At 34.2% G+C, this 22,466-nt stretch overlaps 2 protein-coding genes across 2 annotated transcripts; both read left to right on the top strand.

Moving 5' to 3' along the window:
- The first annotated feature begins 2,457 nt into the window (after positions 1-2,457).
- On the top strand, positions 2,458-2,965 carry LOC127101768 (U1 small nuclear ribonucleoprotein C). The gene has a single exon (XM_051039214.1). The coding sequence runs from the start codon at positions 2,486-2,488 to the stop codon at positions 2,870-2,872; it is 387 nt and encodes a 128-aa protein (XP_050895171.1). The 5' UTR covers positions 2,458-2,485; the 3' UTR covers positions 2,873-2,965.
- An 18,476-nt stretch (positions 2,966-21,441) lies between these two features.
- On the top strand, positions 21,442-22,065 carry LOC127101767 (proline-rich receptor-like protein kinase PERK2). The gene has a single exon (XM_051039213.1). The coding sequence runs from the start codon at positions 21,468-21,470 to the stop codon at positions 21,852-21,854; it is 387 nt and encodes a 128-aa protein (XP_050895170.1). The 5' UTR covers positions 21,442-21,467; the 3' UTR covers positions 21,855-22,065.
- The last annotated feature ends 401 nt before the right edge of the window (positions 22,066-22,466 follow it).

Raw genomic sequence — 22,466 nt, 5'->3', positions numbered from 1 at the left:
TTATGTTAGATTAACTTTAGAATTTCTTAGCTCTCTAGTTTACACAACACAAAGTTGGACTGCTAGCACTATTAGTTTTTACATGTTTAATAAAGAATACCAGTTTAATCTGAAACGAAGTGCTGAGTTGTTACAATTTCTGTATGGTGAGGGTGTTATTTGTGAGACCCCTTTAGACACTGATTGGGTGCACGAGTTTCAAACCTAACCTTCCTAGCATCCAATTCACACTGTCATACAGTCCTAAAGTACATAAACAAGAATCAACTGCGTACCTTTTCGGGACAATTTCCCGGTTCAGAAGAGCTTCATATTTCCTTCTTTGTTTTTCACCGTCTCTTCCGTCCCGAAACACAATGTCATTAAAGTCAGCACCTGCTTGAGCCTTTGTTGAGAAATTGGAGAAATATAAAGTGTATTCAAAAAAGGGATTGAGTTTGTGTAAGTAAGAATGATGGAGATGGAGGTTTATTATGAGATGGGTTTTATATAAGAGTGGGTGAGTGGAGTTTGGAAGAGGGAAAGATGAAGTTTAAAGGTTTTTTTTGGGGGGGAATAAGAAGTAGTAAATGCGAGTGGAGTAATGAAAGAACGAAAGTAGGTAGTTAGAAGTTGAGAAGATAAAGTTTGAAAGACAAAAAGGGGTTAAATTTTCACTTCTGCACGTTTTAGGTTCGTGGCGAACATCATGAGGTTTGGAATTGGGCTTCTACACTTTTGAAGCCCATGGGAAACACCATGAGTACATGGGGAACGCCATGGCCCTACATTTTATAGTGATATTTGGGGCATTTAAATATTTTTGGACCTACTTAAGGGTTAAAAGAGCATAATTTGGAAAAAAATTAAACGGATAAATTAATATAAAGTGAAACATAACTCAAGACTTAAATGAATAAATTTTTTAAATTGAATTGATATGAAAGAATGATAAAATTTCAATGGGTTGCCTCCCGCGCACCACTTTGTTTGACGCCGATAGCTCGATAACTGAAAGTTGAAATGTAATTGCATAAAACGAACTAAAATGACATGCATATCGAGTCGGAAACGTGATACATTTCATGGTTATTAAACTCCCTCATACTCGAATCTTTATTTGTCCTCAAGCAAGCTGCTACACACATGCAAAGCTTTGAAAAATGAAGCATTTCTAATGTAAAGACAAAAAAATAATGGCATTCAATTACTCATACTTGGCTACAAACTCTATTTTGGTTAAGATCGCCTTGATATGTACTAATTTTGCCCAGTAAGGGCATCGTAAGACACGATTCCACAATTGTGCGGTCAAAAGCCTCCCTCTTACACAAATCAATCCAGATCATGCAATTATGCTCAAGTCTAACTTACTCATTCTCTTTTTCATCCTTTTTCATTCTAGCGCAATCACAGTAAGTCTGTTATCCTTTCACACTCATAGTAGGAAAATCTGTTAGTGACTATAATCTTATTTTTTACATTATCTTTTTCGCACATTTTGGTTCTAATTATTAACAAATAGAAGGATTATATATTGTTGGACTAAATGACCGGGTGAAGGTCATCTAACTTAGAAGGAAAACTCTTTTTTATTATTTTTTTCTTTCAAGCTCATGATCATTCACTTATTTGCATCAACTTCCCTACGTAGTGTGTACTTAGGATGATGTTAACTACTAGATAAACTACTTAAGGACTATTAAAGAATGGGAATTCAAGAATATGAGCATAATAAGTACTCAAAATTGATCTCCATATTCATGAAATTTTAGATGTTAAAACGATATCGATCTTATTTACACTCTACATGTCTTTCCAAGACAACCTTAAAGATCTTCTACCTAAAAAGGTGAACAACAATAACTTTGAAAATATAATTTTTAAATTAAAGATAATAGGGAGAGTCTTGTAAAAACTACAATTTTTTTGTATTTATTAATTTGTATATATCCACACCTTTAGTAAATTAATCAATTTTTTTAGGCTAGAATAATCTATATGTTGAAATGAATGCTTGTAGATTATTTCTACATTAACATATATTATTCATAGTTTACAAAATGGTTTCTCTTCGGACAAAATTAATCGTAGGATATTATGCCGTTATTTTATGCATACTGTTGTGGGAAATAATATATTTTTGTTTATCCTAGCCTATTTGTAATAGAGATTAATTACTATACACTGTTAGTGTAAAATATTTTACACAATCGATTCATCACCATCACCCGTTTGCATTACTTTTTAGATTTTTAAAATAAAAGTCAAATTTGTTTCAATATTACTTTTTAAATATTGACGATATAGTCATATGAGCTAATGAGAAGCCAACAAGTCTAACCACAAAATGCTTTAGTCAAAGTGAAACATGGGAAGTTGAACCAACTAAATTTTCTCCAAACTACCCTCCATCAAATCTCTCTTACCCTATATAAGACCATTGATCATCCCTTTGTTCCTCATCAAATACCAAAGCAACTTCTCTCAATATAGAAAGTTATCAATGGCATCAACCAAATCCTTTGTTACTGCTTTACTTCTTGTTGCAACAATGTCAAGCACGATCCTAGAAGCTCGCCAACTTTTGCAAACAACCTCACAACAACCTAATTTTCCTACCATTCCCTCTTTACCAACAACATTACCACCTTTGCCTTCAATTCCAACATTGCCTAAAGCAAGTCTTCCTCCATTGCCTACTAACATTCCATCTCTTCCTAAACTCACCATACCACCTCTTCCTAGCATTCCTACAAATATTCCAACTCTCAACATTCCACCACCATTGCCAACAATCACTTCACTTCCCAACATTCCCACCTCAATCCCGACCACTTTCCCCTCCATCCCATTTCTCACCCCACCACCTTCTTCAGCCTCTAGCCCTTAAACACTTCTTTATAAGCTACATAATGTAATCAACTAAATATTTGCATTATGGACATTATTGTTTCATTTTTTTTATTGTGCGTGATGAAATAGTAGGAGGTTATAATGATAGTAGTATCTTTGTTGTATAGTATTGTATGTTGTGAAAAAGTCTTTGTATTTTCTCTTCTTTTTTTTATCAGTTTGGCACTATATATGTTTTGTATTTTTGAATTTAATTGATGTTGGATTACACATTTAGATACAACTATGATGACTTCTTTCTTCTTTTAATTAACGTTCGGATTCTTATCATCTTTTCTTAATTTCATAATAACTGAGAAACGAGTTAGTCACCTTAATTTCATATAGTTGTACACCTCTACTCTATCATTAGTACTAGAATATAAAATAAAATTAAATCAAATTAAAACCTACTTGGAGTGAAGGTGGTATACGCTGAAGTCAATATCATGAAAGATAGGTTAGAATTCTTCAACTTCCGACATGTTGTTGGTCCTCTACTCCCCATCTAAGAACTGTGCTAATTCCTGATATTGGTGGTGAGTGAATGCCTCTCTATTGTGCCGAACTGCTCATAGATGGAGGTGGGCTGTGTTGACGTTGTTGTTGAGCTGCCTGCCTGCCTGATAGCTGAGTCATGATCGATATATAAATTGGAAAAGTGCCGAGAAAGAATGACATATTGTGGTTCATCTAGCTCAGTGGTTCATCTAACAATGACATCCATAAGAAATAGAAAACTACTCTACATAATATTTTAAAATAGATAACAATATAGTTTGTAAGAAAATTACACTTAAGAAAAAACAAATTTATACCTCTCAAATAATTTGAGATGGAAAATTTTGGAGATGACGAATTTGTCTCTAAATACCGTCTCCAATTTCCAATATTTAGTTTCGGTCTCACATTGTTATATTCCATCTCAATTTCCGTTTCTGCTTGAAAATGAATAATTTCCATCTTTAAATTTCGTTAGTATTTTAGGTTTTTTTTAGGAGTGTCTATAAAGGGTGAATTTAGAATTGTGTCAGGTTATCACGAGTGAGAAGCATTCACGTTGTGTCGAACACTCACCTGAAAGTCAAAGACTCATCCAAACAAGTGAGAAAGACATCATATATTCACCAAAAATCTTAAGGTGATAGGTGTATGTGTATGTGTCTTCTAACTTATAAAATGTTCAACCTCCACTTTTTTAAGTAATGTGGAAGAATAAACCACAGTCGTGTCAAACAACAACCAAGTAATAACACTATGTGAAAATAGTTATAACACATTATATACCCTCAACCTCCCATAGTCCCCAGTACACCGACACTCCCCCAAAATTAATATTTAACTACATCTCACAACACTTTAACATAAGAGCACGAGAGAAAAGAAAAAGTCAAATACAAACTTAAAGTGTTTTTTACTGGTGCATCTTGTAATGAAGAAATTGAATCCGATATTAGTCTTTGACTCCCTCTTCCTTCACAAAACTAAGCGATGTGGAACTTTGAAGAACTTGAATCCTATATATAGCCTTGTAATCCCTCTTCCTTCACAAAATTAAGCGATGTGGGACTTCTTCAACATGTATATTTTCAACCAACCCCAACAATCTCCACATTGATTGAAAATAATACATTAACTTTTATTGACTTAACCGACAATCATACTCCACCACAAGGTGTATTGCCACTTGAAGCTACTTAAGTACAAGAATTTTCACCTTGTCTTCACCGACAATCCTACTCCCCCACAATGAGTATAGTCACTTGAATCTACATCATTCCAAGAATTTTCATATTGTCTTCAACGAAAATCATAGTTCAAAAATTTTCATACTCCACCATGAAAAATGTATTTTACTTGAAGATAAATCACTCCAAGAATTTTACCTTGTCAACACCAATAATTATATATTCTATCATGAAAAATATATTTCACTTGAAGCTAAACTACTCCTTGAACTTGACATGTCGACAACCAGGTTTAAAATTTATGGGGGAACTTCCATGTTTTCAGGAAGCTCTTCAACCACTGATATAATCTCACACCTTATATAATCTTGATTGTATCAACACATCTCTAACTTGGACTTTTCACATGTCAAAAACAATTCTTCCATTAATTTTCTCTATCCCAAACTACACAACAGAATTTGTGACTGCAACTCAACACCTCTTTCACAACACCGTCATTATTTTTTATGATGTGGAAGATCAAACAAAACTATACTAAGAACTCTTATCTCCAGATCAAACTAAATACTAGTTGTTGGGAAACACAAAGCATGGAGAAAAAAGATGAACATAATAACAACATAAGAGATTAACGTGGAAACTCCAAAATAGCAGAAAAAAACCACGGTCGTTGTCAAATGACAACCAGAGAATAATATTATGGAAAAATTGTTACAACACATAATATATCCTCAACCACCCCACACCATAGATGTATAAGTGTTGTCCCTTCTCTCGCGGGTAGGCGTTTGAGAAAAACTCCATTGTGGAACTTGATTGGAATATTTGATTAGACCATTAAGATGATCCCAACCACGTCTACACAACTCTTAAGTGATTTTGGGAGAATGAAACTCCTAAAACCCAAGCCTCTTTCATCATTAAACTTGTATTTTAGGAAATACTTATAATCACTACGCCAAAAACTGGAATAGACAGCGCCCCTTAGAGGGCGCTTTATTACAAAAGCGCACTCTAAAGTGAAGAGAAAAAATAAGGAGCGAACAACTTGAATAGACAGCGCACTTTAGAGGGCGCTTTTGTAACAAAGCGCCCTCTAAAGTGAAGCGAAAAAATAATGAGGAAATGAAGGGACACCAATAGAGGACGCTTTATTGAAAGCGCCCTCTAAGGGTAACCTTAGAGGGCGCTTCTAAAAAAGCGCTCTCTATGTCCATGTACATTTCCAGTTTATAAGGCGCTTTTTGGAAAGCCTTAGAGAGCGCTTTTAGAAGCGCCCTCTTAGGCCCCCTTTAGAGGGCGCTTTTGTCACTAAGCGCCCTCTAAAGTGAAGCCAAAAAAAAAATGGAGGGACAACAATAGAGGGCGCTTTTGTGAAAGTGCCCTCTAAGGTTACCCTTAGAGGGCGCTTTTGAAAAAGCGCTCTCTAAGTCCATGTACATTTCCAGTTTAGAAGGCGCTTTTGGAAAGCCTTAGAGAGCGCTTTCAGAAGCGCCCTCTTAGGCCCCCTTTAGAGGGCGCTTTTTTTAAAAAAGCGCCCTCTAAGGTCCCCTTTAGTAAACATTAAAATTATAACATATACTGCATGTCTCTTTATTTTCCCTCTCTATAAGCTATTTCGTTTACGTAACTGGGTTTTCTCTCAACTGCGATTACTCTCTACTGCGATTACTCTCGTCCTCCGTTCGTTCTCCCTCCCTCACCGTCATCGTCGCCGTTCGTTCTCCCTCCCTCACCGTTCACGTTCACTGCGTTAACCTCTTCCACCGTCACTGTTCACTTTCTTCTCCATCGTTACCGTCACCTTTAAGGTATTTCTCTTCTCCATCGTTACCGTTCACTTTCTTCATGTGTTTGATTAGGGCATTTTCTAAACTTAGTTTTTCATTTTGTGCATTATGTTGATTAATGTTGTTTAGGGCAAACTGAGTTTTTTATTTCTGATTGAAAACTGATATATTTGAAGTGTGTTTGAGCTTGTGCTTGGAAGTTTGATGATTATGGATGCAAGTTTGTTCATGTTCCAAACACCATAAGTTTGCATTGGTCTTTTGCATGCAGTAGGTGTGTGTGAGTAAATGTGTATGCAGTAAGTTTGTGCATGCAGTAAATGTGTTCACGTATTGAATCATTGTCTTACTTGGGTCTTATTGAATCATTTCTATATTACAGATAAAATGGCTAACCAAGACGATACCCATGCCGCGAATGAATCACGTAATAATGTTGAAAAAGAAATCAAACGAGGATTGACTGTTATGAAGTCAATCATTCGTGCAAGAGACAAGGGTGTAAAATTTGAAGTACATTGGAGTGCTGAAGACCAACTAATTGAGCCTAACGGTTCAATGTTGGCAAGTTACATTGGTTTCCTTGTTCGCCAACATATTCCGATTACATGTGATAATTGGAGAAGTCCGGACTTGAAGGTTGGCAAGGAAAAAATATGGTCGGAGATACAGGTACTTACCATATATTGTTATATGTTTTTTTTGTTGACTATTTGTTAACCATATATTGTTATAATATTACTTTATAATAACACACTCCATTTGTATGTTTTTTAGAGATCCTTTCACATCGATGAAAGCCGGCAAAAATATTGTATTCAATTGGCCGGAAAAAGACTCCGAGGATTTCGATCCTTTTTGTGCAACAAATTTCTCAAGGATGAGGAAGGAAAATTTGTTGAAGGAGAACGGCCAATGAAGTATGCCGAGATTATTTCAGCCGATGAATGGGATAACTTTGTCGCCAAACGAAGAAACGAAAAATTCCATGTAATGTCTATTAATTATGGTATTATACAATTGTTAAGTTACTTGGTTCTAATATGCCTTAAACTTTTTGATCCAGGAAATAAGCGACATAAATAGGAAAAGGGCATCAAAACCCGCGTATCCGTACAAAAAAGGGCGTACGGGTTATGCACGGTTACAACAAAGAATTGTGAGTATATTCAAATGCTATGAGCTTATACATTGTCACAATATGTTATAATTGATGATCTTATAATCTAATTCAATGTGTAGCTAGCCGAGGAGAAAAGTGACGCAACATCTCTTCCGGACCACGTATTATGGAAGGCTGCTCGGGTTGGGAAGGATGGGGCTGTCGTTGAAGCGGTCCAAAATGTTTATGACGAATGTGTAAGTATATGTAACATTATTTCTTTAATTATATCGAAAATTTTGTTAGACATATAATTCATTTTTAATCTCCTCTAATAATATTTCAGGAGACTTTATCCCAAACCCCTTCAACCGAGGTCCAGGATTGCAGGAGCGTACTTAGTCGAGTACTAAATGTTCCTGAGTATTCCGGTCGTGTGAGGGGTAAGGGTTTTGGTGTGACTCCGTCGTCATTTTATAAAAAAAACAAAAACAAAAAATCCTACCAACAAAGAGGTGATGGAGACCTTGGCGGAGTTAAGGGCACAAGTACTCCAACTGCAAAACGAGAATGCAAGGTATAGAGAGGAAAGGTGCGCTTCCGAGGCAAAAGATACTAGTGACCGAGCTAGTATCAATCATCAACCGAAATTTCCCGAGGTAATTATATATGTTATTATGAAATTAAAATAGCACTTTTTTACTTGACACATATACAAGTTAACAATAACATTTATTATTGGTTTAGGGCATTTCACCTTGTCAGCTGTATCTATCGTCACCAACTTATCGCATGGTTGGCAAGGGAAAAGTGCACAATACTTCGGGTGAATTACTTCACCATAATCCCCTCCCGGTGGGATTTATGAAAGTTTCGGTTGACCTCGTATTAGATACGGACGCCCGTCTACCATTACCCGACGTTGTTTCAGAGACAACGTTGATGCGAGATGCAGTCGGATCCTTTGTTGGTTGGCCGTCAGATCTAATTTTCCCTGATGCCGAGGTATATATGTTCTAAATGATTATGAATATTTAGAATTCACATTTCAATTTAGCTACAATTATGATATTTAATCAATCCTTATTACATGGTAATGTTAGACTCCTACAAGACCCACCCCTAAAGCTGGTAAAGGGATTTCAAGACGCATCGAGTCGGTTGCATCTCAAAAAGAGGTACAAATATATATACCCATTGAATTATATACACAACGATTCTTTTGCATCACAAAAAGTAATGATTTATTTTATATGAATTTTTAGGTTCCCGGTCGAAAGTTGAAAAGCGATGGTAAGGATATTCCAACGAAGGATATTCCAACGAAGGATATTCCAACGAAGGATATTCCAACGACGGCCGGGACAAAATCTCAAATTATGATGCGTCTTGAGAAAATGGTGGAAGAGTCCGATATTATGGACGGGTCCATTCGTAGTATAGATTTTGATGAAGGTGTTTTCGGAAAAGCTCATTTCGAAATAATTGGAAAGGAGGACATGCAACAACTTTTTGAGCACGACGAATTGGGCATCGCTATCATTCATACATACATATGGTACTCCGATCAATCTATAATTTACTTAGTTGAACAATTTATTTACACATTTCAATGAGTAGTCTAATATTTATTATGTTTCTATTTAAGGTATATGTATGACAAATTGATGCGGGGAACTGAATTGTGTAACCGTTTCAATTTTATTGCTGCTTCCCGTGTCAACGCAACGTTAATATCGAAAAATCCAACATCCGTAAAGAATGATCTAGTCGATAGATTCATGGCGGCCGGCGATAATACTACACGCAGTTTGTTTTTTTTACCGTTTAATTCTGGCAACGGGTTAGATTTTCTTTCTAATAATTTCATTCTAATCTATGTATATCTTTTACGTAGAAAATTTTCATTCATCTAAATTTTTGTTTTATTTTACAGTGGCCACTGGGTGTTGGTTGCTATGGATCTTTCGAGACTAATAGTGTATTATCTCGATTCGTTATCGGGTGATTGGAGTAAATATCCGGGTTTGAAGAAGACGGTTGACACGTAAGTGAAATTCCCCTAAATATTCCTGTGTATTTCTATATTTAATTATGTCTGTCAGATTGATCTCAATATACGTTTTTATTTTGTTAGGGCAATACTAAAATTTAGATCGAAAAAGAATTACCGCATTAGGAAGGACATTACCTGGGTCAGAGTTCAGGTATATATTAAGTATCTTATTTTTGCTTATAATAGTGTTTGTTTTTTTGCTTATAATAGTGTTTGTAAGAAATTAACTATATATATATTGTTTGTTTTTCTATGTAGTGTCCTCAGCAAAATAATTCGGTCGATTGCGGATTTTTTGTATTGAGATTTATGAGAGATATCATTGCATTGAATCGTATAGACATCCCAAAAATGGTATGGAATAATAACTTAGGGTTTATTTTAATATTATCGGATAACTAATCTAATTTGTTACTAAATCATGAATATGTTTTATTCTCTTAATTGTAGTACTTTGAGGAATACAAATCTTACTCAAGAGCTCATTTGGATGAAATGAAGGATGAATTGTGTCAATTCATTGTTGATCAAAGAATCATATAGCTAGGTTGTATATTGTTGTACATATATGTATGGAATGTTGTTGTCGTATGCTGTTGTTGTATATATGTTGTATATTGTTGTTGTACTTTTACTAAATCATGAATATGTTGTTGTATATTGTTGATCAAAGAATCATATATTAATGTTGTATATATGGAGGATTAATGTTGTATATAAATGGATTCATGTTGTATATATCAATGGATTAATGGTGTATAACATTGGATTAAAGGATGAAATCAATATGAATTTTACACTTTTGCAGCATGCGAACAGGTTACCAATTAAATATCCACTGTTTTTCAAACAAATTTTTTTAAAATAACTAACACTTTAGAGGGCGCTTTCTGTAGGAAGCGCCCTCTAAACACTTTACATTGAGAACTTTAGAGGGCGCTTTGTCCAGAAAGCGCCCTCTAAACACTTTACATTGACAACTTTAGAGGGCGCTTTCTGCAGAAAGCGCCCTCTAAAGTGTTAGTTATTTTAAAAAAATAAGCGCCCTCTAAACACTTTACATTGACAACTTTAGAGGGCGCTTTTTCCAGAAAGCGCCCTCTAAACACTTTACATTGACAACTTTAGAGGGCGCTTTTTCCAGAAAGCGCCCTCTAAACACTTTACATTGACAACTTTAGAGGGCGCTTTTTCCAGAAAGCGCCCTCTAAGGTGTCCCTTTATGGACCACTCCAGAGGGCGCTTTTTTCATAAAGCGCACTATAATGTGGGTCTTTAGACAGCGCTTTCTCCAGGAAAACAAAGCGCTGTCTTTACCTATGCCAGCGCCAGATTAGAGGGCGCTTAAAAGCGCTGTTATAGGCCAAAATAAGCGCCCTCTTTTCCCTTATTTGGCGTAGTGAATGCTTGTAGTACAGCAAACTAATGAACCTGATTGGTTCAAATAATGCACTTTAAGGATGTTTGGCATTGAGTGGTGATTCTCGAGACTGATAACGTGAAACTATATCGTTTATTTAACTCGATTCAAATTCACTTTAGTATAATTATTTGTACATTTTTATTGTATTATGTTGGTGTTGTTGCCATGTTTCAAGTACTTGTCAATGCAGAACTCACGTGTGAGAAAGAGATAAAGAAAAGAGAAGAAATGAAGAAAACGACTGAAATTATAGGTTCTGGGTCTGTGGCGTTCTCCACGCCCCCCTGCCACGTCCCTTCAAAGTTTAAGTACCATGGTGTTCGCCACAAATCATTGTTTTTCACATCATCTTTTTAATATGATTTATAGTCATTTGAGTTGATTTTTACTCGTAACTCATTTTTTTTAAGGATTTAATAAAGATTTCTAAGTGTGGAAAAGACCAATTTAAGCCTAAATCATTATAACCATACAAATTTTATGGTATATTACCGTGTAAGTTTTGATGACAAGCAATGAGAGAACTACTACACGAGAAATGAAAGGAAAAGAAAAGAAATTAGAAAAAGAATCAAAGAACATGTCATTAATGAGGATGTTAGCTATGAAAAATTGGAGTGAGACCAATTAAATTCTAAATGATGTATAGTTCAGGATCAAAAAACTGGTTTTTAAAATGGAGGTTTAAAAGTTAAAAACTATCAAAGTAAGGAGACCAAAAATGCACTTAAACCGTGTTTTTTTAGTGCAATTATTACAACTTAAAAGAGTAAAAAATAAAGTGTAATATGCATATCTAGTGTTAAAGTAAAGTTTATGGTTAAGGCTAGGGGTGTTCGAGGTGAAGTTTGAGCAGTTTTGAAGATAAAAATCATCTGAACCGCAAGAGAAAAAACACGCAGTTTCGTTTGATTTCGTTGACTTTTAGAAATAAAACCAAACCAAAACAATACGGTTTGGGTTGGTTCGGTTGGTTTAGTTTTTTACAAAAAATTTATTGTGTCATTTATGCACCTGTAGAGAAGAACATAACTTTGTGTTTAGTTATTCATACATTACCAAATAACATCAAAACTCATCATATTTAAACAAAATTTTCTCATTCAATATACAAAAAATAGACTAGAAAAAAAAGTGGAATAAAAAACATAAAATAGTAGCATAAAATAATATCAAAGACATTATAATAAAACATAAAAAATAAATGAGAAGAGAAATTAGAGAAGAAGAAGAAGAAAAAAGAATAGAAGAGATGCGTGATTAAAGAAGAAAAGTGTGATAAAAACATAATTGGAAGAGAAAACAGTAGCATAAAAATGATAAGATGAAAAAGAAAGAACATAAGAGATGAAAGATTAGAGTAGAAAAGGCGAGACGTAGATGACAAAGAAGATGAGAAGAATACGCGATACTACTATGAGAGATTGGAAAAGCTTGAAACTGAAATCCAAAATGCGAGTAAGAGAAAATTGTTCGTAATTGTAAGGTTAAGACATGATAGCTTTGAGTTTTGGGTTGGATGGAATAAGTGAAGTTTAGGTTGTAACATAAAGCGGTTTGGTTTGGTTTATTTCGGTTTGCAAAATACAAGCCACAAACCCAACCGAACCGCACAGTTTTGTTAAAAAATGACCCAAATAAATTTGAACCAAATGTGGTTTTTATAGGTTTCGATTTGGTTTGATTTGGTTTGTGATTTTCTATTGGGTTGGTTTGATTTTGAACACCCCTAGTTAAGGCATGACGCATATGTAAACTTATACACTTAAAAATATGGGTGACAAAACGGGCCATGGCCTACCAAACCGGCTCGCGCACTCGCCAAAAAAGACAGGTTGAGTTAGAATTTTGTGCTGCCTACCCGCTCCATCCGCCCCACCGTAAACCCGCTAAAAAAGAGGGCGTGTTGGTCCGCCAGTCCGCCAACCTAGTTATCAAACATTCAAAATATTTATTTTGGTTGATTGAACATTAATATTTGAACTATAATTTTGATATACTTGTTGATGAATCTATTTTATATATTTATTTATAAAGATACGGAATTTTTTTTTTAATTAAATTTTAAAATAATAAAATTTTATTGTGATAATAAATCTATTACTAGCGTATCCTATAACCTAGGGCAAAACATAGTGATCTTATTTGCCCTTCATATATGTCTTTCCAAAAACAAGCTTATAGATCTTCTACCTAAAAAGTGGAACAATAAAAACTTTTAAAAATAACTTTTAAATTGAAGATGATAGATATTTGTTCACTAGTTTAATGGAGAGTCTTTGTATTTAATTTAATTTACTATTTTTTTTTATATTATTAATTTATATTCAGACCTTCATATTGTCTTCAACGAAAATCATAGTTCAAAAATTTTCATACTCCACCATGAAAAATGTATTTTACTTGAAGATAAATCACTCCAAGAATTTTACATTGTCAACACCAATAATCATATACTCTATCATGAAGAATATATTTCACTTGAAGCTAAACTACTCCTTGAACTTGACATGTCAAAAACCAGGTTTAAAATTTATGGGGCAACTTCCATGTTTCCAGGAAGCTCTTCAACCACTAATATAATCTCACACCTTATATAATCTTGACTGTATTAACACATCTCTGACTTGGACTTTTCACAGGTCAAAAACAATTCTTCCATCAATTTTCTCTATCCTAAACTGCACAACAGAATTTGTGACTGCAACTCAACACCTCTTTCACAACACCGTCATTATTTTTTATGATGTGTAAGATCAAACAAAACTATACTAAGAACTCTTATCTCCATATCAAACTAAAATCTCTAATACTAGTTGTTTGGAAACACAAAGCATGGAGAAAAAAGATGGACATAATAACAACACAAGAGATTAACGTGGAAACTCCAAAATAGCAGGGAAAAAACCATGGTCGTTGTCAAATGACAACCAGAGAATAATATTATGGAAAAATTGTTACAACACATAATATATCTTCAACTACCCCACACCATAGATGTATACGTGTTGTCCCTTCTCTCACGGGTAGGCGTTTGAGAAAAACTCCATTGTGGAACTTGATTGGAATATTTGATTAGACCATTAAGATGATCCCAACCACGTCTACACAACTCTTAAGTGATTTTGGGAGAATGAAACTCTTAAAACCAAAGCCTCTTTCATCATTAAACTTGTATTTTAGGAAATACTTATAATGCTTGTAGTACCACTACGCCAAATAAGGGAAAAGAGGGCGCTTTTTTTGGCCTATAACAGCGCTTTAAAGCGCCCTCTAATCTGGCGCTGGCATAGGTAAAGACATCGCTTTTTTTCCTGGTGAAAGCGCTCTCTAAAGTGGCTCTTTAAGCCCTTTAAGGGCCACTTTAGAGGGCGCTTTTTAAAGAAAGCGTCCTCTAAAGTGGAAACTTTTAAGGGTTTAGAGGGCGCTTTTACTGGAAAGCGCCCTCTAAAGTGGAAACTTTTAAGGGTTTAGAGGGCGCTTTTACTGGAAAGCGCCCTCTAAAGTGGAAATTTAAAGGGTTTAGAGGGCGCTTATTTTGGAAAGCGCCCTCTAAAGTGGGTGGTTATTTAAATTTTTTTTTTAAAAAGCGCTATATTTTTTTATTTATTTTAGACAACCTGTATATTGAAGCAGTACACCTAAAACTGTATAATTTGAAGCCCTTTTTCACACATTGCATTCTACAAGCCTTATATACAACAATCCATACATATACAACAATCCACTGATATATAATCGTTTAACTTCTAAAGATTCAAAATATACAACCAATTCATAACTTAAAAAGAAATAAAACTAAGTAGCAAAGGCATCTCTGAGATGTATGTTTTTTTTTGCTAGCCGCAGTCTTCTTAGCAACAACCTCTTTTTGTTCAATATCAATAGCATGAACCTAAAATATCATAAAATTAGTTAGGTGAAGTATAAGATCAAGAATTAACATTTTCTATGCATAAATATCATATAATTGTGTTTATACCTTTTTTTTTGATGCAACTGACTCGATTTGCTGTAATAAAAGCCATTTTACCTGTAATAAAGAAAACAATTAAAATCATTTGACCTGTACCTTTTTCACTAAGTTCTCTTTCTTTTCTTGGTTGGAATATGTTCTACATGTCTCTTAACAACACGGACGGTTGGATTGATCCAAATACCCTCATTATGATCATTTCTAATATATGAATCATTTGATATAATATTCTCATCTTGATCATTTATGGTAAACGATTCAATCTCAACATCAATATCACCTTGATCTCCAGTGTTTTCATCAATTACTTTGTTGGAAAAAAGAACTATAGACCATTTCGTACTTTTCGGATCATTGACATAGAACACTTGTCTAGCTTGAGAGGCTAGAATAAAAGACTCATCTTTGTATCCCACCCTATTAAGATCCACTTGCAAAAATCCTGACTTATCCATTTGAATGTCGTTATTATTTTCAACCCAGTTGCAACCATTTAGGACACTCATTTAACGATGCATACTCATTTCGAAACAAAACACAATCGTTTGGACATGCATGTATCTTATCATAGCTCATGCCAATAGAGCACAACATCTTTTTGGTCTCATATGTTCGATTGGGAAGAACATTATCCTCAGGAAGCATATCTTTCAAAAGGGCTAATAACTCTGTGAAACTTTTATCCGACCATCCATTGCCCGCCTTTAAGTTGTACAACTTTAATACCGCAGACAATCCTGTGAATTTAGTGCAACCATCATACAAAGGTTTCTCTGCATCACTTACCAACCTCTCAAACATTTCGGGACAATCCTTAAGATCTCCTTCAAGTGCTTCTGCAATCTCTTCAACTTGATCACAATCGTATGTATCTGCGCCACTATAGTTTGAGGCATAGGTCGTACTATCCCCCGATTCAACATTCTCGTTACTTTTCTCACCATGCAAATTCCAACATGTATAACTTCGATCAATTCCATGCCTCATTAGATGCGATGTCAACTGAACTGCGTCAACCCGTTTCCCATAACAACAACCCAAGCAAGGACATATCATTCTACTGGGGTCTTCGGCGTGCGCAACGACAAACTTAACAAATTCTGATACCCCATTCTCGTACTCTCTCGACAATCGATTGGAAGACATCCATGTATTATCCATTACTAATTAGAATAAACAAAAAACAATTTCAGAAGAGAAACCAAAAATGGGATGAGACAAAACAATTTCGCTTTATTGAGTTAGTCTCTGTGCAAGGCATTCATGTCTCCAACAACAACCCAAAACCAAAACAATTTTGGTTTATTGAGTTAGTTTCTCAACATTTTCAGATATCTCTGACTTCAATAGCATGAGAATGTATGAACCATGCATTAAGCATTAGTGGTATGCACTAATTTGTAGCATAGTTATATATCATCATATAGTTTTTACAAAAGATAAACATTGACTAGAAAATATATATGTAGAATTGTATAATGGTCTAACTGAAAGCTAACAGAAGAATAGTCGACTCTAATTTACTCTATCAAATACCATCCATACCTAAACTTCTTAAGTTACTAGCTACGCTATGTATGCTAGAATAAATACACTCATAAGCTGCATAGTGTACCTTTGATTGGTAGAAGGTGTTTTAGATATTGCTGCCTCCTTTTTCTACATCGAGAAACAAATGGAACAGTTGGTGAAATTTAACCCATAATGCCTAGTCTCCATTGCTAGCATTGCAACACAATAATTATTGTTGAGAATACTCAATAAATGTATGAACCAAGAAAAATGAAACCAAAAATGAACAATAGCGAACATTAGAAGAGAAACCAAGTAATATGAAGATTAGAAAAATACCTATGGTGTCAAAATCGAATAGCTAACAACAAATTAATAGAAGGAGGAAACGTCGTAGATCTAACAGAGGTGGAAGGAGAACGCCTTAGAAGTAGCGAAAATCGTAGCAGTGAGAACCCTAACGTGAAAAAGAACGAAAATAACAGAGAGTGAAATAACAAAACGCGCAGTATGTTATAATTTTAATGTTTACTAAAGGGGACCTTAGAGGGCGCTTGTGGAAAAAAAGCGCCCTCTAAAGGGGGCCTAAGAGGGCGCTTATGAAAGCGCTCTCTAAGGCTTTCCAAAAGCGCTTTATAAACTGGAAATGCACATGGACTTATAGAGCACTTTTTTAAAAGCGCCCTCTAAGGGTAACCTTAGAGGGCGCTTTCTAAAAAGCGCCCTGTATTGTTGTCCCTCTATCTCCTCCTTATTTTTTCGCTTCACCTTAGAGGGCGCTTTATTACAAAAGCGCCCTCTAAAGTGCGCTGTCTATTCCAGTTGTTCGCTCCTTATTTTTTCGCTTCACTTTAGAGTGCGCTTTTGTAATAAAGCGCCCTCTAAGGTGCGCTGTCTATTCCAGTTTTTGGCGTAGTGTACAACAAACTAATGAACCTGATGGTTCAAATAATGCACTTTAAGGATGTTTGGCATTGAATGGTGATTCTCTTGACTGATAACGTGAAACTATATCGTTTATTTGACTCGATTCAAATGCACTTTATTATAATTTTTTGTACGTTTTTATTGTATTATGCTGGTGTTGTTGCCCTGGTTCAAGTACTTGTCAATGCAGAACTCACGTGTGAGAAAGAGAAAGAAAAGAGAAGAAATGAAGAAAACGACTGAAATTGCAGGTTCTAGGTCTGTGGCGTTCTCCACGTCCCTTCAAAGTTTAAGTACCATGGCGTTCACCATAGCTCTGTGGCGTTCGCCATAAGCACCCAGTGCATTTTTTCAGGAACTGCACAAAGCGTGGTCAAGAGCTCCCCTATATTTCCCCAACCTCTTCTACATGATTTTAGGGAAGTTCAACTCCTTTTACCGGTATAAGAAGGTAGTTTCAAAGATAAAAAAAGGCATTCAAGTTTTATCGTATAATTTTAATTCTTAGTCTTAAGAAGAAATACCTTAAAAGTGATAGTTATTCCACATCGGGAAGCTATTGCACCTTAGTTCTTAAGTTTACTTGTTGCTTGGATCAAGCGTGTCGATATCTTTATATTTCCAGTTTGTTATTTGTACTCGAAGAATTCTCCGAAGTTTAATCCAGTTTTTTATTCATCAGGTTCTTTTAATTGCATATTCCTTTAGTTTTCATTTTCATTTGGCCTAATTGCATAATATTATTTGTATGTTTGAAATTCTGAATTTTAATGATGATTATCTGTATGTTCAATAATTATAACTGCATGATTAAGTTTAAAATTATGTATGGCTAAACTTTTTGACATCGGTATGTAAGGACCGTCGTTCCGGCAGGATTCAGTAATAATTAATGTTAATTTTTATAATTTATTTTTCTGGTTGTGGTTTGCAATTCTAAATAAAAAAAAAGTTTTTGCACGAGATTGAAAAGTCATTAAGGTTATAAATCAACAGAGTGAGAGTTTGAGATTTTAATCGGGTAGTGGTTTCTAGGCATTAATCCTAAACACAGTGAGAGCGTTTTAGGATTAATTAGGATTTATCAATTTCCAAAAATTACTTTTAATTCAGGTGAGTGAGCGAGAGCAAAATATTTTGGTTTAAGAGTATAACCTAAGTCAATAACACGAGAGTGTGAGACAAAGTCTTTTAATTTGGTATTTCCTACTGAAAAGTAATTTACCTTATTTCATGTTAATTATTTACCGAATCCTCGAAGAATGATATGATTTACATACAAATGTCTCTTTATTGAATATTTTCATTATATTATTATTTCTCGTTCAATTTTATTTCAAGTTTCCCATAATCTTAAAAAGAAAACAATCATTGGCCTTAACTTTACATAGTAACTTTAGATAACGATAGTTTGATTTTTGGTCATTTAGGTTCAATATCTTTTTACAACTACGTGATACGATTGTACACTTGCAGTTAGTCATTTCGATAGACACACTAAGTCACGATCATACACCTTTGGAATTTGCCCATGATACAATTGCAATGTAAAATTATAAAATATAAGTATGAAAAGTAGAAAATAAGATGGAATGAGAAAAAAATTATACCGCGATCACTAATTTATAGAAAACAAGAAAATGCACTATGATGATTGTTCTTCACATCATCTTTTTAATATGATTTATAGTCATATGAGTTGATTTTTACTCGTAACTCATTTTTTTAAAGGATTTAATAAAGATTTCTAAGTGTGGAAAAGACCAATTTAAGCCTAAATCAATATAACCATACAAATATTATGGTATATTAGCGTGTAAGTTTTGATGACAAAGCAATGAGAGAACTACTACACGAGAAATGAAAGGAAAAGAAAAGAAATTAGAAAAAGAATCAAAGAACATGTCATTAATGAGGATGTTAGCTATGAAAAATTGGAGTGAGACCAATTAAATTCTAAATGATGTATAGTTCAGGATCAAAAAACTGGTTTTTAAAATGGAGGTTTAAAAGTTAAAAACTATCAAAGTAAGGAGATCAAAAATGCATTTAAACTGTATTTTTCGAGGTGAAGTTTGAGCAGTTTTGAAGATAAAAATCATCTGTACCGCAAGAGAAAAACATGCGGTTTCATTTGATTTCGTTGACTTTTAGAAATAAAACCAAATCAAAACAATACGGTTTGGGTTGGTTCAGTTATTTACAAAAAACTTATTGAGTCATTTATACACCTATAGAGAACAACATAACTTTGTGTTTAGTTATTCATACATTACCAAATAACATCAAAACTCATCATATTTAAACAAAAAATTCTCATTCAATATACAAAAAATAGACTAGAAAAAAAGTGAAATAAAAAACATAAAATAGTAGCATAAAATAATATCAAAGACATTATAATAAAACATAAAAAATAAATGAGAAGAGAAATCAGAGAAGAAGAAGAAAAAAGAATAGAAGAGATGCGTGATTAAAGAAGAAAAGTGTGATAAAAACATAATTGGAAGAGAAAACAGTACCATAAAAATGATAAGATGAAAAAGAAAGAACATAAGAGATGAAAGATTAGAGTAGAAAAGACGAGACGTAGATGACAAAGAAGATGAGAAGAATACGCGATACTACTATGAGAGATTGAAGAAGTTTGAAACTGAAATCCAAAAAGCGAGTAAGAGAAAATTGTTCGTAATTGTAAGGTTAAGTCATGATAGATTTGAGTTTTGGGTTGGATGGGATAAGTGAAGTTTATGTTGTAACATAAAGCGGTTTGGTTTGGTTTATTTCGGTTTGCAAAATACAAACCACAAACCCAACCGAACCGCACAGTTTTGTTAAAAAATAACCCAAATACATTTGAACCAAATGTGGTTTTTTTCGGTTTCGATTTGGTTTGATTTGGTTTGTAATTTTCTATTGGGTTGATTCGATTTTGAACACCCTAGTTAAGGCATGACGCATATGTAAACTACTACACTTAAAAATATGGGTGACAAAAGGGGTCATGGCCCGCCAAACCGGCTCGCGCACTCGCCGAAAAAGACAGGTTGAGTTGGAATTTTGTGTCGCCCTACCCACTCTATCCGCCCCGCTTTAAGTCCGCCCACCTTAAACCCACTAAAAAAGGGGGCGAGTTGGTCCGCAAATCCGCCATCCTAGTTATCAAGCATTCAAAATATTTATTTTGGTTGGTTGAACATTATAATATTTGAACTATAATTTTGATATACTTATTGATGAATCTATTATATATATTTACTTATAATCATACGCAATATTTTTTTTAATTAAATTTTAAAAATAAAATTTTATTGTGATAATAAATCTATTCCTAGCCTATCCTATAACCTAGGGCAAAACATAGTGATCTTATTTGCCCTTTATATATGTCTTTCCAAAACAAACTTATAGATCTTCTACCTAAAACGTGGAACAATAAAAACTTTTAAAAATAGCTTTTAAATTGAAGATGATAGATATTTGTTCACTAATTTAATGGAGAGTCTTTGTATTTAATTTAATTTTACTAATTTTTTTGATATTATTAATTTATATTCAGACCTTCAGTAAACTAATCAAATATTTTTTAGAATAATCTATACTTAGAAATCAACGCTTGTACATTATTTATACATTAGCATATATTATTCAGATTTTACAAAATGGTTTCTCTTGGGACAAAATTGATCATAGGACATTATGCCGTTATTTTATGCATATACTATTGAACGAAACTATATTTATTTATTCAGCCTATTTGTAATATTGATGTATGTTGTTTATTATTTGTAGAGTATCTTGCTGTGGATATTAATTAAGGATTGTGGTAGATCACCTAAATTATCGTTTGAGCATGTTGAAAGGATTTATAGGTGCCTTGAAAGTACCAACAACAATCAACATATTTTAGTTGTTTAAATATTGACGGTATAGTCATGAGATAATTGAGAAGTCAAGTCTAACCACAAAATGCATTAGTCAAAATAAAACATTGGAAGTTCAACTAACTAAATACTCCCCTCCATCGAATTTCTCTTACTCTGTATAAGACCATCAATCATCCCTTTGTTCCTCATCAAATATCAAACCAACTTCTCTCAATACAGAAAGTTATCAATGGCATCAACCAAATCAATCATCACTGCTTTATTTCTTGTTGTAACAATGTCAAGCATGATCCTGGAAGCTCGCCAACTTTTACAAACAACCACACAACCAAATTTTCCCGGCATTCCAATTTTCCCAAAGCCAACAACATTGCCACCTCTGCCTTCAATTCCAACATTTTCTCAAGCAAGTCTTCCTCCATTACCTACTACCATTCCATCTCTTCCTAAACTCACTATGCCACCACTTCCTCCCTTTCCTACCAATATTCCAACTCTCAACATTCCACCATTGCCAACCGTCACTTCACTTTCCAATATTCCCACCTCAATCCCAACCACTTTCCCCTCCATCCCATTTCTCTCCCCACCACCTTCTTCAACCTCTAGCCCTTAAACATTTCTTTACAAGTTGCATAATGTAATCAGCTAAATGTTTGCAATATGGACATTATTGCTTCATTTCTTTATTGTGCGTGATGAAATAATAGGAGGTTATAATATAGCAATATCGTATGGTGTGAAAAAGTCTTTGTATTTTCTCTTTTCTTTTACGAGTTTAGCACTATATATGTTTTGTATTTTTGAATTTAATTGATGTTGGACCACACATTTAGATACAACTATGATGATTTCTTTCTTATATCTATTATCGTTCAGATTCTAATTAACTTTTCATAATTTCATAATAAGTGATAAAAGTATTTCAGTTAAGAAAGAGTGATGTTTAATGTTCATCCTAAAGAAAAACGTTAATAAACTTGTTTATTCTCTACGGTTTTGCCCAACAAATCCTATCCGACTTTTAGAAATGGATCACATGAGGATCCGACCTATGGAGGTCGATCTTTACCATATGGTTAGATTAACATTTTGTTGTTTGGCCTGGGTTTCATCCAAAACCTCGGATTGAACCTTTTTCTAAACTTGCAGTAAATTTCGCAAGTATACCTGCGCATTTTCCTAGTATTTCTTAAAATGATTATAGTGTTAAGAAAAAACTCGATAG

Source organism: Lathyrus oleraceus, chromosome 7, assembly GCF_024323335.1.
Source record: "Lathyrus oleraceus cultivar Zhongwan6 chromosome 7, CAAS_Psat_ZW6_1.0, whole genome shotgun sequence".
Lineage (NCBI taxonomy): Eukaryota > Viridiplantae > Streptophyta > Magnoliopsida > Fabales > Fabaceae > Lathyrus > Lathyrus oleraceus.
This window is presented reverse-complemented; position numbering and strand designations above follow the sequence as displayed.

Bases quoted from the DNA above. Each gene is read 5' to 3' on its own strand.
- LOC127101768 (XM_051039214.1), top strand. From the start codon at position 2,486: ATGGCATCAACCAAATCCTTTGTTACTGCTTTACTTCTTGTTGCAACA.
- LOC127101767 (XM_051039213.1), top strand. From the start codon at position 21,468: ATGGCATCAACCAAATCAATCATCACTGCTTTATTTCTTGTTGTAACA.